The 17,402-nt window shown below is 46.7% G+C and overlaps 1 protein-coding gene across 1 annotated transcript in view; it reads left to right on the top strand.

The window, feature by feature from the left end:
• smad3b (SMAD family member 3b) overlaps positions 1-17,402 on the top strand; it is a 73,058-nt gene that overhangs the window by 38,736 nt on the left and 16,920 nt on the right. Inside the window, exons 7-8 of the mRNA XM_041858240.2 lie at positions 4,454-4,591; positions 4,817-4,961. Of these exons, the coding sequence (XP_041714174.1) occupies positions 4,454-4,591; positions 4,817-4,961 (283 nt within the window). The remainder of the gene's footprint in view (positions 1-4,453; positions 4,592-4,816; positions 4,962-17,402) is intronic.

Genomic DNA, 17,402 nt, shown 5'->3' with positions numbered 1-17,402 from the left:
ACGAGTCGGCCGCAAAGGATATCATACAGACACCCGACAAGGCCCAAATCCCGTCATTCGCGTGAGGAAGAGACGGAGATATCGCGGACGCAGATCCGGGTGCCTTGTAAGGATCCGACGGCGGCGAGTAAACTGCCTCTTCCATCAATCCTATTAGCCAACGTTCAAGCTTTTGAGAATAAAATGGACGATTTAAGATTACGGTTATCCTACCAACGGGACATTAAAAACTGTAATATCTTATGTTTCACGGAGTCGTGGCTGAACGACAACAATGATAACATTCAGCTAGCAGGCTATACGCTACATCGGCAGGACAGAACGGCTGACTCTGGTAAGACAAGGGGTGGCGGTCTGTGTATATTTGTAAACAACAGCTGGTGCACAAAATCAAATACTAAGGAAGTCTCGAGGTTTTGCTCGCCTGAGGTAGAGTATCTTATGATAAGCTGTAGACCACACTATTTACCAAGAGAGTTTTCATCTATATATTTCATAGCTGTCTATTTACCACCACAAACCAATGCTGGCATTAAGATTGCACTGAATGAGTTGTACAAGGCCATTAATCAACAGGAAAACGCTCATCCAGATGCAGCGCTCCTAGTGGCCGGGGACTTTAATGCAGGGAAACTTAAATCCGTTCTACCTAATTTCTACCAGCATGTTAAATGTGCAACCAGAGGGAAAAAAACTCTAGACCACCTTTACTCCACACACAGAGACGCATACAAAGCTCTCCCTCGCCCTCCATTTGGCAAATCTGACCATAACTCTATCCTCCTGATTCCTGCTTATAAGCAAAAACTTAAGCAGGAAGCACCCGTGATTCGGTTAATAAAAAAGTGGTCAGATGACGCAGATGCTAAGCTACAGGACTGTTTTGCTAGCACAGACTGGAACATGTTCCGGGATTCTTCAGACAGCATTGAGGAGTACACCACATCAGTCACTGGCTTCATCAATAAGTGCATCGATGATGTCGTCCCCACAGTGACCGTACGTACATACCCGAACCAGAAGCCATGGATTACAGGAAACATCCGCACTGAGCTAAAGGGTAGAGCTGCCGCTTTCAAGGAACGGGACTCTAACCCGGACGCTTATAAGAAATCCCGCTATGACCTCCGACGAACCATCAAACAGGAAAGAGTCAATACAGGTCTAAGATTGAATCATACTACACTGGCTCTGACGCTCGTCGGATGTGGCAGGGCTTGAAAACTATTACAGACTACAAAGGGAAGCACAGCCGCGAGCTGCCCAGTGACACAAGCCTACCAGACGAGCTAAACCACTTCTATGCTCGCTTGAGGCAAGCAACACTGAAGCATGCATGAGAGCACCAGCTGTTCCGGATGACTATGTGATCACGCTCTCCGTAGCCGATGTGAGTAAGACTTTTAAGCAGGTCAACATTCACAAGGCCGCAGGGCCAGACGGATTACCAGGACGTGTACTCCGAGCATGTGCTGACCAACTGGCAAGTGTCTTCACTGACATTTTCAACATGTCCCTGACTGAGTCTGTAATACCAACATGTTTCAAGCAGACCACCATAGTCCCCGTGCCCAAGAACTCTAAGATAACCTGCCTAAATGACTACCGACCCGTAGCACTGACGTCTGTAGCCATGAAGTGCTTTGAAAGACTGGTCATGGCTCACATCAACAGCATAATCCCAGAAACCCTAGACCCACTCCAATTTGCATACCGCCCCAACAGATCCACAGATGATGCAATCTCTATCGCACTCCACACTGCCCTTTCCCACCTGGACAAGAGGAACACCTACGTGAGAATGCTATTCATTGACTACAGCTCAGCATTCAACACCATAGTGCCCTCTAAGCTCATCACTAAGCTAAGGATCCTGGGACTAAACACCTCCCTCTGCAACTGGATCCTGGACTTCCTGACGGGCCGCCCCCAGGTGGTAAGGGTAGGTAACAACACATCTGCCACACTGATCCTCAACACGGGGGCCCCTCAGGGGTGCGTGCTCAGTCCCCCTCCTGTACTCTCTGTTCACCCATGACTGCATGGCCAGGCACGACTCCAACACCATCATTAAGTTTGCCGACGACACAACAGTGGTAGGCCTGATCACCGACAACGATGAGACAGCCTATAGGGAGGAGGTCAGAGATCTGGCCGTGTGGTGCCAGGACAACAACCTCTCCCTCAACGTGACCAAGACAAAGGAGATGATTGTGGACTACAGGAAAAAAAAGAGGACTGAGAACGCCCCCATTCTCATCGACGGGGCTGTAGTGGAACAGGTTGAGAGCAGTCAGGTTGAGAGTGTCCACATCACCAACGAACTATCATGGTCCAAACACACCAAGACAGTCGTGAAGAGGGCACGACAAAGCCTATTCCCCCTCAGGAGACTAAAAATATTTGGCATGGGTCCTCAGATCCTCAAAAAATTCTACAGCTGCACCATCGAGAGCATCCTGACTGGTTGCATCACCGCCTGGTATGGCAACTGCTTGGCCTCTGACCGCAAGGCACTACAGAGGGTAGTGCGTACGGCCCAGTACATCACTGGGGCAAAGCTTCCTGCCATCCAGGACCTCTATACCAGGCGGTGTCAGAGGAAGGCCCTCAAAATTGTCAAAGACTCCAGCCACCCTAGTCATAGACTGTTCTCTCTGCTACCGCACGGCAAGCGGTACCGGAGTGCCAAGTCTAGGTCCACAAGACTTCTCAACAGCTTCTACCCCCAAGCCATAAGACTCCTGAACAGCTAATCATGGCTACCCGGACTATTTGCACTGCCCCCCACCCCATCCTTTTTACGCTGCTGCTACTCTGTTAAGTATTTATGCATAGTCACTTTAACTCTACCCACATGTACATATTACCTCAACTACCTCAACTAGCCGGTGCCCCCGCACATTGACTCTGCAACGGTACCCCCCTGTATATATAGCCTCCCTACTGTCACTTTATTTTACTTCTGCTCTTTTTTTCTCAACACTTTTTTTGTTGTTGTTTCATTCTTACTTTTTTTGTTTAAAATAAATGCACTGTTGGTTAAGGGCTGTAAGTAAGCATTTCACTGTAATGTCTGCACCTGTTGTATTCGGCGCATGTGACCAATACAATTTGATTTGATTTGATTTGATGTCCTTGTCCCTTGTAGTTTCAGCTCTGTTCCTTGATGTCCTTGTCGTGTCAGCTGTATTCCTTGGTGTCAGTTGCCCTGTCTAGTTGGGTCCATTCTTTGGCTTTTATTTTATGTACTTTGAGATTATTCTGTATAATGAAAAGCGCTTTACAAATGTAATAAATAATGTATTATTATTATTATAATTATTATAATTATTATTATTATTATTATTATTATTAACCTACTCTGACCCTGTTTCGTACACTACCAGTCAAAAGTTTGGCCACACCGACTCATTCAAGGGTTTTTCTTTATTTTTACTATTTTCTACATTTTAAAATAATAGTGAAGACCTTAAAACTATGAAATGACACAAATGGAATCATGTAGTAACCAAAAAAGTGTTAAACAAATCAAAATATATTTTATACTTGAGATTCTTCAAATAGCCACCCTTTGCCTTGATTACAGCTTTGCACACTCTTGGCATTCTCTCAACCAGCTTCACCTGGAATGCTTTTCCAACAGTCTTGAAGGAGTTCCCACATATGCTTTTTTGGTTACTACATGATTCCATATGTGTTATTTCATAGTTTTGATGTCTTCACTATTATTCTACAATGTAGAAAATAGTAAAAATAAAGAAAAACCCTGGAATGAGTAGGTGTGTCCAAACTTTTGATTGGTACTGTAGGTACAAAACTTCCATCACACTGACCACATGCAGACACAGAGGTAACACAACACCCTAGTGATACTATACCATTACAAACCTACCACCATTACACACCTACCACCGTTACTATACCGTTACAATCCTACCACCATTACTATACCGTTACACCTACCACCATTACACACCTACCAGCATTACAATACCATTACAACCCTAACACCATTACTATACCGTTCCACACCTACCACCATTACACACCTACCACCGTTACTATACCATTACACACCTACCACCATTACACACCTACCACCGTTACTATACCGTTACAAACCTACCACCATTACTATACCATTACAAACCTACCACCATTACTATACCGTTACACACCTAGTGTCTCTTGTCAGCACCAGTCAATGTTCCAAACATGCATGATCTGTCCTCTCCTGAGTTGGTCTGACGTTCCTTTCCCTCCCTCCTCCCCTCCCTCCCTCCCTCCCTCCCTCCCTCCCTCCCTCCCTCCCTCCCTCCCTCCCTCCCTCCCTCCTCCCTCCCTCCCTCCTCTCTCTCTCTCTCTCTCTCTCTCTCTCTCCCTCCCTCCCTCCCTCCCTCTCTCTCTCTCTCTCTCTCTCTCTCCTCCCTCCCTCTCTTTCTCTCTCTAGGCCGGGGTGTGAGGTTGTACTACATTGGAGGAGAGGTGTTTGCAGAGTGTCTTAGTGACAGTGCCATCTTTGTCCAGAGTCCCAACTGTAACCAGCGTTACGGCTGGCACCCTGCCACTGTCTGCAAGATCCCCCCAGGTAAACACACACGTTACGGCTGGCACCCTGCCACTGTCTGCAAGATCCCCCCAGGTACACACACACGTTACGGCTGGCACCCTGCCACTGTCTGCAAGATCCCCCCCAGGTACACACACACGTTAACATGTTGTAGAAAAGCTGATGAAAAGAACTATTTTATTTCTTGATTAACATGTCTGGACATATTCTATAACTCCTATTTGATGTGATTTCCCCCCACAGGCTGTAACCTGAAGATCTTTAATAACCAGGAGTTTGCAGCTCTGCTGGCCCAGTCAGTGAACCAGGGCTTTGAGGCGGTCTACCAACTCACCAGGATGTGTACCATACGCATGAGCTTCGTCAAGGGCTGGGGCGCCGAGTACAGGTAAGGGGGCCACCACACACACACGCGTACCCTGAAGCAGAACTCCTTCCTCCGCTATTCTATCGTCCGCGTGAGGCTACAATACGTTGAGTTTCCCGGGGGAAGCGGTGAAGCCTGGGGAAGCTGTGAAGCGCTAGCCTACAGAAATTGGTTCAGTTATCGCCTAAAATAAATTAGTTCATATGGGCAGAATATTGTGCACTGAACCAAAATATAAATGCAACATGCAACAATTTCAAAGGTTTTACTGAGTTAAATTTCATATAAGAAAATCTGTAAATTGTAATAAATTCATTAGGCCCTTTATCGATTGGATTTCACATGACTGGGAATACAGATATGCATCTGTTGGTCACAGATATCTTTTTTTAAAAGGTAGGGGCGTGGATCAGAAAACCAGTCAGTATCTGGTGTGACCACCATTTGCCTCATGCAGCGCGACACATCTCCTTCACATAGAGTTGATCAGGCTGTTGATTGTGGCCTGTGGAATGTTGTCCCACTCCTCTTCAGTGGCTGTGCGAAGTTGCTGGATATTAGCGGGAACTGGAACACGCTGTCGTACGCGTGCGTATGGAACATTTCTGTGATGTTTTTATTTCAGCTCATGAAACATGGGACCAACACTTTACATGTTGTGTTTATATTTTTGTTCAGTGTAAAAATATTGGATTTCTCTGGTCCGAATTTCATAATCGTTTTCGTTTTCAGGCACACCTCATCTTTACTAGAGACTCTCCTCACTCAAAGCCTGCTCACTGATGTCAATACCAAAGCTGAGAATTTTGTGGAAAATAAGTATTTGGTCACCTACAAACAAGCAAGATTTCTGGCTCTCACAGACCTGTAACTTCTTCTTTAAGAGGCTCCTCTGTACTCCACTCGTTACCTGTATTAATGGCACCTGTTTGAACTTGTTATCAGTATAAAATACACCTGTCCACAACCTCAAACAGTCACACTCCAAACTCCACTATGGCCAAGACCAAAGAGCTGTCAAAGGACACCAGAAACAAAATTGTAGACCTGCACCAGGCTGGGAAGACTGAATCTGCAATAGGTAAGCAGCTTGGTTTGAAGAAATCAACTGTGGGAGCAATTATTAGGAAATGGAAGACATACAAGACCACTGATAATCTCCCTCGATCTGGGGCTCCACACAAGATCTCACCCTGTGGGGTCAAAATTATCACAAGAACGGTGAGCAAAAATCCCAGAACCACACGGGGGGACCTAGTGAATGACCTGCAGAGAGCTGGGACTAAAGTAACAAAGCCTACCATCAGTAACACACTACGCCGCCAGGGACTCAAATCCGCAGTGCCAGACGTGTCCCCCTGCTTAAGCCAGTACATGTCCAGGCCCGTCTGAAGTTTGCTAGAGTGCATTTGGATGATCCAGAAGAGGATTGTGAGAATGTCATATGGTCAGATGAAACCAAAATATAACTTTTTGGTAAAAACTCAACTCGTCGTGTTTGGAGGACAAAGAATGCTGAGTTGCATCCAAAGAACACCATACCTACTGTGAAGCATGGGGGTGGAAACATCATGCTTTGGGGCTGTTTTTCTGCAAAGGGACCAGGACGACTGATCCGTGTAAAGGTGGATATAGATACTTTTGTACCTGTTTCCTCCAGCATCTTCACAAGGTCCTTTGCTGTTGTTCTGGGATTGATTTGCACTTTCCGCACCAAAGTACGTTCATCTCTAGGAGACAGAACGCGTCTCCTTCCTGAGCGGTATGACGGCTGCGTGGTCCCATGGTGTTTATACTTGCGTACTATTGTTTGTACAGATGAACGTGGTACCTTCAGGCGTTTGGAAATTGCTCCCAAGGATGAACCAGACTTGTGGAGGTCTACAATGTTTATTCTGAGGTCTTGGCTGATTTCTTTAGATTTTTCCATGATGTCAAGCAAAGAGGCACTGAGTTTGAAGGTAGGCCTTGAAATACATCCACAGGTACACCTCCAATTGACTCAAATTATGTCAATTAGCCTATCAGAAGCTTCTAAAGCCATGACATCATTTTCTTCAAGCTGTTTAAAGGCACAGTCAATTTAGCGTACGGACTCGAGAGAGGCGAAGGCGTCCTCCGAAACACGACCCGCCAAGCCGCTCTGCTTCTTGACACACTGCCCGCTTAACTCGGAAGCACCAATGTGTCGGAGGAAACACTGTACAGCTGGCGACCTGAAGTCAGCGTGCATGCGACCGGCCGCCACAAGGAGTCGCTAGAGCACGATGGGACAAGGACATTCCAGCCGGCCAAACCCTCCCCTAACCCGGACGACGCTGGGCCAATTGAGCACCGTCTCATGGGTCTCCCGGTCGCGGCCGGCTGCGACACAGCCCGGGATCGAACCCGGATCTGCAGTGACGCCTCTAGCACACTATGCCCCATTCAAAAAATACAGAACTAAGAACCGATATAGCCCCTGGTTCTCCTCAGACTTGACTGCCCTTGACCAGCACAAAAACATCCTGTGGCGTACTGCATTAGCATCAAATAGCCCCCGCGATATGCAACTTTTCAGGGAAGTTAGGAACCAATATACACAAGCAGTCAGGAAAGCAAAGGCTAACTTCTTCAAACAGAAATTTGCATCCTGTAGCACTAACTCCAAAAAGTTTTGGGACACTGTAAAGTCCATGGAGAATAAGAGCACTTCCTCCCAGCTGCCCACTGCACTGAGGCTAGGAAACACTATCACCACCGATAAATCTACAATAATCGAGAATTTCAACAAGCATTTTGCTACAGCTGGCCATGCATTCCATCTGGCTACCACTACCCCGGCCACCAACTCTGCACCCTCCGCTGAAACTTGCCCATGCCCCCCCCGCTTCTCCTTCACACAAATTCAGACAGCTGACGTTTTGAAAGAGCTGCAAAATCTGGACCCCTACAAATCAGCTGGGCTAGACAATCTGGACCCTTTCTTTCTAAAACTAGCCGCGAAATTGTCGCAACCCCTATTACTAGTCTGTTCAACCTCTCTTTCATAACGTCTGAGATCCCCAGAGATTGAAAGCTGCCGCGGTCATCCCCCTCTTCAAAGGGGGGTGACACTCTAGATCAAAACTGCTACAGACCTATATCCATCCTGCCCTGCCTTTCGAAAGTATTTGAAAGCCAAGTTAACAAACAGATCACCGACCATTTCGAATACCACCGTGCCTTCTCCGCTATGCAATCCGGTTTCCGAGCTGGTCATGGGTGCACTTCAGCCACGCTCAAGGTCCTAAACGATATTATAACCGCGATTGATAATAGACAGTACTGTGCAGCCGTCTTCATCGACCTGGCCAAGGCTTTCGACTCTGTCAACCACCGCATTCTTATTGGCAGACTAAATAGCCTTGGTTTCTCAAATGACTGCCTCGCCTGGTTCACCAACTACTTCTCAGATAGAGTTCAGTGTGTCAAATCGGAGGGCCTGTTGTCTGGACCTATGGCAGTCTCTATGGGGGTGCCACAGGGTTCAATTCTTGGGCCGACACTTTTCTCCATGTATATCAATGATGTCGCTCTTGCTGCTGGTGACTCTCAGATCCACCTCTACGCAGACGACACCATTTTGTATACATCTGGCCCTTCATTGGACACTGTGTTAACAAACCTCCAAACGAGCTTCAATGCCATACAACACTCCTTCAGTAGCCTCCAACTGCTCTTAAACACTAGTAAAATGCTTTTCAATCGAACGCTGCTGGCACCCGCCCACCCGACTAGAATCACCACTCTTGACGGGTCTGACCTAGAGTATGTGGACAACTACAAATACCTAGGTGTCTGGTTAGACTGTAAACTCTCCTTCCAGACTCACATAAAGAATCTCCAATCCAAAGTTAAATCTAGAATCGGCTTCCTATTTCGCAACAAAGCCTCCTTCACTCATGCTGCCAAACATGCCCTCGTAAAACTGACTATCCTACCGATCCTTGACTTCGGCGATGTCATTTACAAAATAGCCTCCAACACTCTACTCAGCAAATTGGATGTAGTCTATCACAGTGCCATCCGTTTTGTCTCCAAAGCCCCATAGGCTACCCACCACTGTGACCTGTACACTCTTGTTGGCTGGTCCTCACTACATGTTCGTCGTCAAACCCACTGGCTCCAGGCCATCTATAAATCACTGCTAGGCAAATCCCCGCCTTATCTTAGCTCATTGGTCACCATAGGAGCACCCACCCGTAGTCTGCGCTCCAGCAGGTATATCTCACTGGTCATTCCCAAAGCCAACACCTCCTTTGGCCGCCATTCCTTCCAGTTCTCTGCTGCCAATGACTGGAACGAATTGCAAAAATCTCTGAAGCTGGAGACTCTTATCTCCCCTCACTAACTTTAAGCATCAGTTGTCAGAGCACCTTACCGATCACTGCACCTGTACACAGCCCATCTGAAATTAGCCCACCCAACTACCTCATCCCTATATTGTTATTTATTTTGCTCTTTTGCACCCCAGTATCTCTATTTGCACATAATCTCTTGCACATCTAGCATTCCAGTGTTAATACTATTGTAATTATTTTGCACTATAGCCTATTTATTGCCTTACCTCCATAACTTGCTACATTTGCACACACTGTATATATATTTTCTGTTGTATTTTTGACTTTATGTTTTTTACCCCATATGTAACTCAGTGTTGTTTTTATCGCACTACTTTGCTTTATCTTGGCCAGGTCGCAGTTGTAAATGAGAACTTGTTCTCAACTGGCTTACCTGGTTAAATAAAGGTGAAATAAAAAAAATAAAAAGACCGCTGCGCCACTCGGGAGGCCCGTAATAGGGAATTATTTTATGTTTTCATAATTAATTAGGTGGCACATTACCTTTAGCTATACAGAATATCTCACCACCGTGCGTTTCCATCTCCTCCTCTCTCTCCTTTATTCCTTTCTCCAGCGTGCAGATGGGCTGTCAACAGTTTAGTGAAATATGTTTCTTTGCGAAAACATGTTATTATCGATGTTCCCGAACAGATTTCACTTGGTTTCCCAAATGAAGCACTGGGTAGCTGTAGGAACAGGATTGGAGAACCCTGTTGCGTACAGAGTTTGGGCGGAATACTGTATCCCCTGTCACGCAGCGAGAACATGCTCCTCGAACAGTGGATGATGTGTGGAGTGAAATAAGTGTTCTTATATTATTATATTATTTCTCAGCTGCTCATATTAATCACAGCTCCGCTATAAAACCTAAGTAGCCTACCAGGTATCATTGAAAAACGCAAGGCCTCTGTTCGCTATTGGAGTGACATGCCCCTGTTCCTGGGCATGTCCATAATGGGCCATTCTACATCAAAACAAATTCGACATATTAGTAAAGACAAGATTAAATTGAGAATAGTCTGATGGGTGAAAATATGATCACTTGATGAGAGAACAGCTGTGCAGCCTGAGGCAAGGAACAGAGCGCAAGCTTTTTTTTGCGACTTTCTGAAATCATCAACAGCCTGTAGTCACATCATGCAGCCCAGATATGTTTTGATTTCTAAGACATTCTAAGGTTTGTATCATTAACAACTAAAGTTGCCAAATAACTCTAATACATAACGCACTTGCTCCGGAATGGGAAAAATATCCTTTCTATTTTATTCAGCTAATTTCTATTATATTCTTCTTACTATAACATCATCTCATATAAAATTATGGCACGGGACTTATAAGCATATCTTGTCAGCTAAATGAACAAGCCTACAGCCTATGGTATGGAGCATAGCCAGATAAAATACAGTGCATGTCAGTGCTGAATGTGGATGTGGTGCAGGAATCAGGCGCAGGACACAGAGGCTTCGTCCAACAGACTTTAGTAAGGACACGAAAACAAACGGGCCTCAAAAAGAGCCCGGAGGCAAGTGAAATTACGCACACACTGCGTAAAACACAAAGTACCAAAAATAGCGCGCACACAAGTGCGGAAACTCTCTCCAAAACAATGGAGGAAACTAACTCAGCATCCGCTGACCGGAGAACAATTACACACAACACATGACTAAAACAACGAGAACTTATAGGACACATAATAAACACTAAACGGAAACAGGTGTACCAATAAGACAAAACCAAACAAACATCGAAAACATACAACGGTGGCAGCTAGTACTCCGGGGACGACGACCGCCGAAGCCTGCCCGAACAAGGAGGAGGAGCAGCCTCGGCCGAAACCGTGACAGTACCCCCCCCTTGACGCGCGGCTCCAGCCATGCGCTGACCCCGGCCTCGGGGACGGCCAGGAGGACGCGGAGCAGGGCGCGTGGGGTGACCACGGTGGAACTCAGTCAGAAGAGACAGGTCTAAGATGTCCCTCCTCGGCACCCAGCACCGTTCCTCCGGACCATACCCCTCCCACTCCACGAGATATTGGAGACCCCCCATCCGACGTCTCGAATCCAAGATGGACCGAACTGTGTACGCCGGAGCCCCCTCGATGTCCAGTGGGGGCGGAGGAGTCTCTCCTATCTCACAGTCCTGGAGTGGACCAGCTACCACCGGCCTGAGAAGAGACACATGGAACGAGGGGTTAACATGATAATCAATAGGCAGTTTTAACCTGTAACACACCTCGTTCAACCTCCTCAGGACTTTAAAAGGCCCCACAAACCGCCGACCCAGCTTCCGGCAGGGCAGGCGGAGGGGTAGGTTTCTGGTCGAGAGCCAGACTCGATCTCCAGGTGCGTACACCGGCCCCTCACTGCGGTGGAGATCGGCGCCGCCTTTGTGTCGACGGATGGCCCGCTGCAGATGGACGTGTGCAGCGTTCCACGTCTCCTCCGAGCGCCGCACCCACTCATCCACCGCAGGGGCCTCGATCTGGCTCTGATGCCATGGTGCCAGAGCCGGCTGGTACCCTAACACACATTGGAAAGGGGTTAGGTTGGTGGAGGAGTGGCGGAGAGAGTTCTGTGCCATCTCTGCCCAGGCTGCCCGAACAAGGAGGAGGAGCAGCCTTGGCCGAAACTGTGACAGTGCATTCGGAAAGACCCCTTGACTTTTACCCATATTTTGTTACGTTACAGAATTATTCAAAAATGGATTTAAATAAAAAAATTTCCTCATCAATCTACACACAATACCTCATAATGTGTGCAGAGATGCCCAGCCCTGAGAGGGTGGAGAGGAGGATCTGATGGTTCACGGTGTCGAAGGCAGCAGATAGGTCTAGGAGGATGAGAACAGAGGAGAGAGAGTTAGTTTTGGCAGAGCGGAGAGCCTCCGTGACACAGAGAAGAGCAGTCTCAGTTGAGTGACCCATCTTGAAGCCTGACTGGTTAGGGTCAAGAAGAATGTTCTGAGAGAGATAACGAGAGAGTTGAACAGAAACGGTACGCTTAAGTGTTTTGGAAAGAAATTAAAGAAGGGATACCGGTCTTAAGTTTGACGTCAGAGTGTTGGTTTCTTGAGGAGGGGAGCGACTCGGGCCATTTTGAAGTCAGAGAGGACGTAGCCAGTGCTCAGGGAAAGAGTTGATGAGGGAGGTGAGGAATGGGAGAAGGTGGAAAATAGTTTCCTAGGGTTAGAGGCAGAAGCTTGAGTGTTAGAAAGTGGCTTTAGCAGCGGATACAGAGGAAGAGAAGGTAGAGAGGAGGGAGTGAAAGGATGACAGGTCCTTCGGATGTTTCTCTATATTTATCTTTCCTCCATTTTTGCTCGGCTGCCCACAACCTTGTTCTGTAAACTCACAATGAGTCACAAGGCCACGGAGCAGGAGGGGAGGGCTTAGCCGGCCGGGAGGAAAGGGGACAGACAGTGCGAGTCATAGGATGCGGAAAGGGAGGAGAGTAGGGTTGAAGAGACAGATTCAGGAGGGATAAGGATTTAGCAGAAGGGAGAGATGATAGGATAGAAGAGGAGAAAGTAGATGGAGTTGGATGGATTGCGACGGCGCATGACCATCTGGGTAGGGGCTGAGTGGCTACGGTTGGAGGAAAGGAAGACAGAAAAGGAAACTAAGTAGTGATCAGAGACCTGGAGGGAGGTTGCAGAGGTTAGTAGGAGAACAGTCTCTAGTAAAGATGAGGTCAAGCGCATTGCCTGCCTTGTGAGTTGGAGGGGATTGGGAAAGAGTGAGGTCAAGAGTCAAGGAAGGGAAAGAGAGAGTTGGAAAGAAATGAATCAAAGGCAGACGTCGGGAGGTTGAAGTCGCCAAGTACGAAGAGCGGTGAGCCATCGTCAGGAAATTAGCTTATCAAGGTGTCAAGCTCATTGAGGAACTCGCCAAGGGCACCTGGTCGGTGATAGATGACAACAACGTTAAGCTTGAGTGGACAAGTGACAGTGACAACATGGAATTCAAATGAGGAGATGGACAGGTGAGATGGACAGGTGAGAGAGGTAGAAAATAGAACATCTCCAGTTAGGAGAAATTAGTAGACCTGTGCCATCACCGTGACGACCAGATGCTCTCTGACTGCTCGTAGGGTACACTAAATTAGAAGGGGGGCGTCTGTAAAACCTACAGGGAGAAGAGCCAACAGGTATATAAAACACACCACATAGTTGACAAAGCTACAAAAGAGCAAAGATGGTATCATCAGAAAATAACGAGGTAAGATCCTGAAGTGAGATAGTCTTCCTCTCTTTCTTTCCTCCAACAACTCAGCAGAAATGATTTGTTTCGGCGACAACAACGCTGCTTGATAACACCGCTGCTTGACAACACCGCTGCTTGACAACACCACATAGCAAAGTCCCCGCAGCAATGTTCCAACATCTAGTGGAAAGCCTTCCCAGAAGAGTGGAGGCTGTTATAGCAGCAAAGGGGGGGGACCAACTCCATATTACCGCCCAAGATTTTGGAATGAGATGTTCGACGAGCAGGTGTCCACATACTTTTGGTCACGTAGTGTATTCTGCCCATACGAACGCATGTATTTTAGGCCATATAAAGAACAGCTATGCATGATGTAATGAAAAGGATAAAACAGACACAACATTGTTTCTCATTCTTTAATAAAAGAACCAGAAACAGAAATGGGCAACAGGCTGTGCAGCTGGCTTCGCTGTTTCCCCGCCAAATAGGCCTACAAGGAAACTCGACGGATCTCAACGACGTTCAGTGTGCGAGGGGGTCTGTGCGCTGCGTAGCACACACACACACACCTCTCAAAACATCAGGGTTGTAGATTGTTTATGCAAGCTGTGTGTTATGAAGGTTGAATCATAGCTTTGACTTCTCTCTCTCTAGTTGATGAGGTTGAATCATAGCTTTCTTCTCTCTCTAGTTGATAAGGTTGAATCATAGCTTTCTTCTCTCTCTAGTTGATAAGGTTGAATCATAGCTTTCTTCTCTCTCTCTAGTTGATAAGGTTGAATCATAGCTTAGACTTCTCTCTCTCTAGTTGATAAGGCTGAATCATAGCTTTCTTCTCTCTCTCTAGTTGATGAGGTTGAATCATAGCTTTGACTTCTCTCTCTCTAGTTGATAAGGTTGAATCATAGCTTTGACCTCTGTCTCTCTCTCTCTCTAGTTGATAAGGTTGAATCATAGCTTTGACTTCTCTCTCTCTAGTTGATAAGGTTGAATCATAGCTTTGACTTCTCTCTCTCTCTAGTTGATAAGGTTGAATCATAGCTTTCTTCTCTCTCTCTAGTTGATAAGGTTGAATCATAGCTTTGACTTCTCTCTCTCTAGTTGATGAGGTTGAATCATAGCTTTGACTTCTCTCTCTCTAGTTGATAAGGTTGAATCATAGCTTTGACTTCTCTCTCTCTCTAGTTGATAAGGTTGAATCATAGCTTTCTTCTCTCTCTAGTTGATGAGGTTGAATCATAGCTTTGACTTCTCTCTCTCTAGTTGATAAGGTTGAATCATAGCTTTCTTCTCTCTCTAGTTGATAAGGTTGAATCATAGCTTTCTTCTCTCTCTAGTTGATAAGGTTGAATCATAGCTTTGACTTCTCTCTCTCTAGTTGATAAGGTTGAATCATAGCTTTGACTTCTCTCTCTCTCTCTAGTTGATAAGGTTGAATCATAGCTTTGACTTCTCTCTCTCTAGTTGATGTGGTTTAATTATAGCTTTAAACTCTCTCTACTTGATGAGGGGAGACTGAAACCGGAGAGTGTGACTCAGTCCCACCACTACTTTACCTTCTCGATACTTCTTAGATAAACACACAGTCCTACTGTCATGACTTCCGCCGAAGCTGCCTCCCCTCCTTGTTCGGGCAGGTTTCGGCGTTCGTCGTCACCGGCTTACTAGCTGCTGCCGATCCATTTATCATCACTCCACTTGTCTTGTCTAATTAATCACACACACCTGGTCCTTATCCCCAATTAGTCATTGTATAAGTGTTCCCTCTGCTTCCTTGTCTGTGTGGGTGATTTGTTTGTAGTGAGCTGTGTGTAGCTCGGTTGAGCTACCCTTACCTTGTTGTTGCCAGGGTAGATATTTCCCCTGTGCCTGTGTTTTGTTGTCGCATGCTTGCGCAACTGTTTATCGACGGAATAAACTCTTTGGATGCATATTACTCTCCTGAGCCTGACTCCTTCTATCACACGCATCACACCTACTCAAATACTTTAGGCTACAAGCCTGCCTACCTCTGGATGAGATCGGGTGGGGTGGGAATAGCAACAGGAAAGTAGATATATAATAATATATATATTATATATATAGATATATAATAGCCATCATTGGGGTGGGAATAGCCACAGGAAAGTAGAATAGCTACGAATCATAGATGCTGGGCTGCGTGTGTATGCATCTTTTCTTTGAAGCCTGTGGAGTTGATAAGGTAGCTGTCCTCTCCAGGCTGTGGAGTTGATAAGGTAACACTTTATTTGGATAGTCCATCTGTAGATGTTCTACCACTAACCTTAACCCTTATCCTAACCCTTATTCTAATCCTTATCCTAACCCTTATTCTAATCCTTAATCCTTATCCTAACCTTAATCCTTATCCTAACCCTTATTCTAATCCTTATCCTAACCCTTATTCTAATCCTTATCCTAACCATAACCGTAGCAAGCAGTTGCTGATCAACAGATATTTTATTAAATAGATCATCTACAGATGAAAAATCCGGACTATCCAAATAAAGTGTGACCGTTAGTAATCCACTGGGGGTCTAGAAGGCCTGGGGAGGCAGCGGCCCTAGATAAACCAGTGTGTCCTCCTCCTCTAGATAAACCAGTGTGTCCTCCTCCTCCTCCTCCGCTAGATAAACCAGTGTGTCCTCCTCCTCTAGATAAACCAGTGTGTCCTCTTCCTCCTCCTCCTCCTCTAGATAAACCAGTGTGTCCTCCTCCTCCTCCTCCTCTAGATAAACCAGTGTGTCCTCTTCCTCCTCCTCCTCCTCTAGATAAACCAGTGTGTCCTCCTCCTCCTCCTCCTCTAGATAAACCAGTGTGTCCTCCTCCTCCTCCTCCTCTAGATAAACCAGTGTGTCCTCTTCCTCCTCCTCCTCTAGATAAACCAGTGTGTCCTCTTCCTCCTCCTCCTCTAGATAAACCAGTGTGTCCTCCTCCTCCTCTAGATAAACCAGTGTGTCCTCCTCCTCCTCCTCCTCCTCTAGATAAACCAGTGTGTCCTCCTCCTCCTCCTCCTCCTCTAGATAAACCAGTGTGTCCTCCTCCTCCTCCTCCTCCTCTAGATAAACCAGTGTGTCCTCCTTCTCCTCCTCCTCTAGATAAACCAGTGTGTCCTCCTCCTCCTCTAGATAAACCAGTGTGTCCTCCTCCTCCTCCTCTAGATAAACCAGTGTGTCCTCCTCCTCCTCCTCTAGATAAACCAGTGTGTCCTCCTCCTCCTCCTCTAGATAAACCAGTGTGTCCTCCTCCTCCTCCTCCTCCTCCTCTAGATAAACCAGTGTGTCCTCCTCCTCCTCCTCCTCTAGATAAACCAGTGTGTCCTCCTCCTCCTCCTCCTCCTTTAGATAAACCAGTGTGTCCTCCTCCTCCTCCTCCTCCTCTAGATAAACCAGTGTGTCCTCCTCCTCCTCCTCCTCCTCTAGATAAACCAGTGTGTCCTCCTCCTCCTCCTCCTCTAGATAAACCAGTGTGTCCTCTTCCTCCTCCTCCTCTAGATAAACCAGTGTGTCCTCTTCCTCCTCCTCTTCTAGATAAACCAGTGTGTCCTCTTCCTCCTCCTCCTCCTCTAGATAAACCAGTGTGTCCTCCTCCTCCTACTCCTCTAGATAAACCAGTGTGTCCTCTTCCTCCTCCTCCTCCTCTAGATAAACCAGTGTGTCCTCCTCCTCCTCCTCCTCTAGATAAACCAGTGTGTCCTCCTCCTCCTCCTCCTCTAGATAAACCAGTGTGTCCTCTTCCTCCTCCTCCTCTAGATAAACCAGTGTGTCCTCCTCCTCCTCCTCCTCCTCTAGATAAACCAGTGTGTCCTCTTCCTCCTCCTCCTCTAGATAAACCAATGTGTCCTCCTCCTCCTCCTCCTCTAGATAAACCAGTGTGTCCTCCTCCTCCTCCTCTAGA

Source organism: Coregonus clupeaformis, chromosome 26 (assembly GCF_020615455.1).
Source record: "Coregonus clupeaformis isolate EN_2021a chromosome 26, ASM2061545v1, whole genome shotgun sequence".
Taxonomy (NCBI): domain Eukaryota; kingdom Metazoa; phylum Chordata; class Actinopteri; order Salmoniformes; family Salmonidae; genus Coregonus; species Coregonus clupeaformis.
This window is presented reverse-complemented; position numbering and strand designations above follow the sequence as displayed.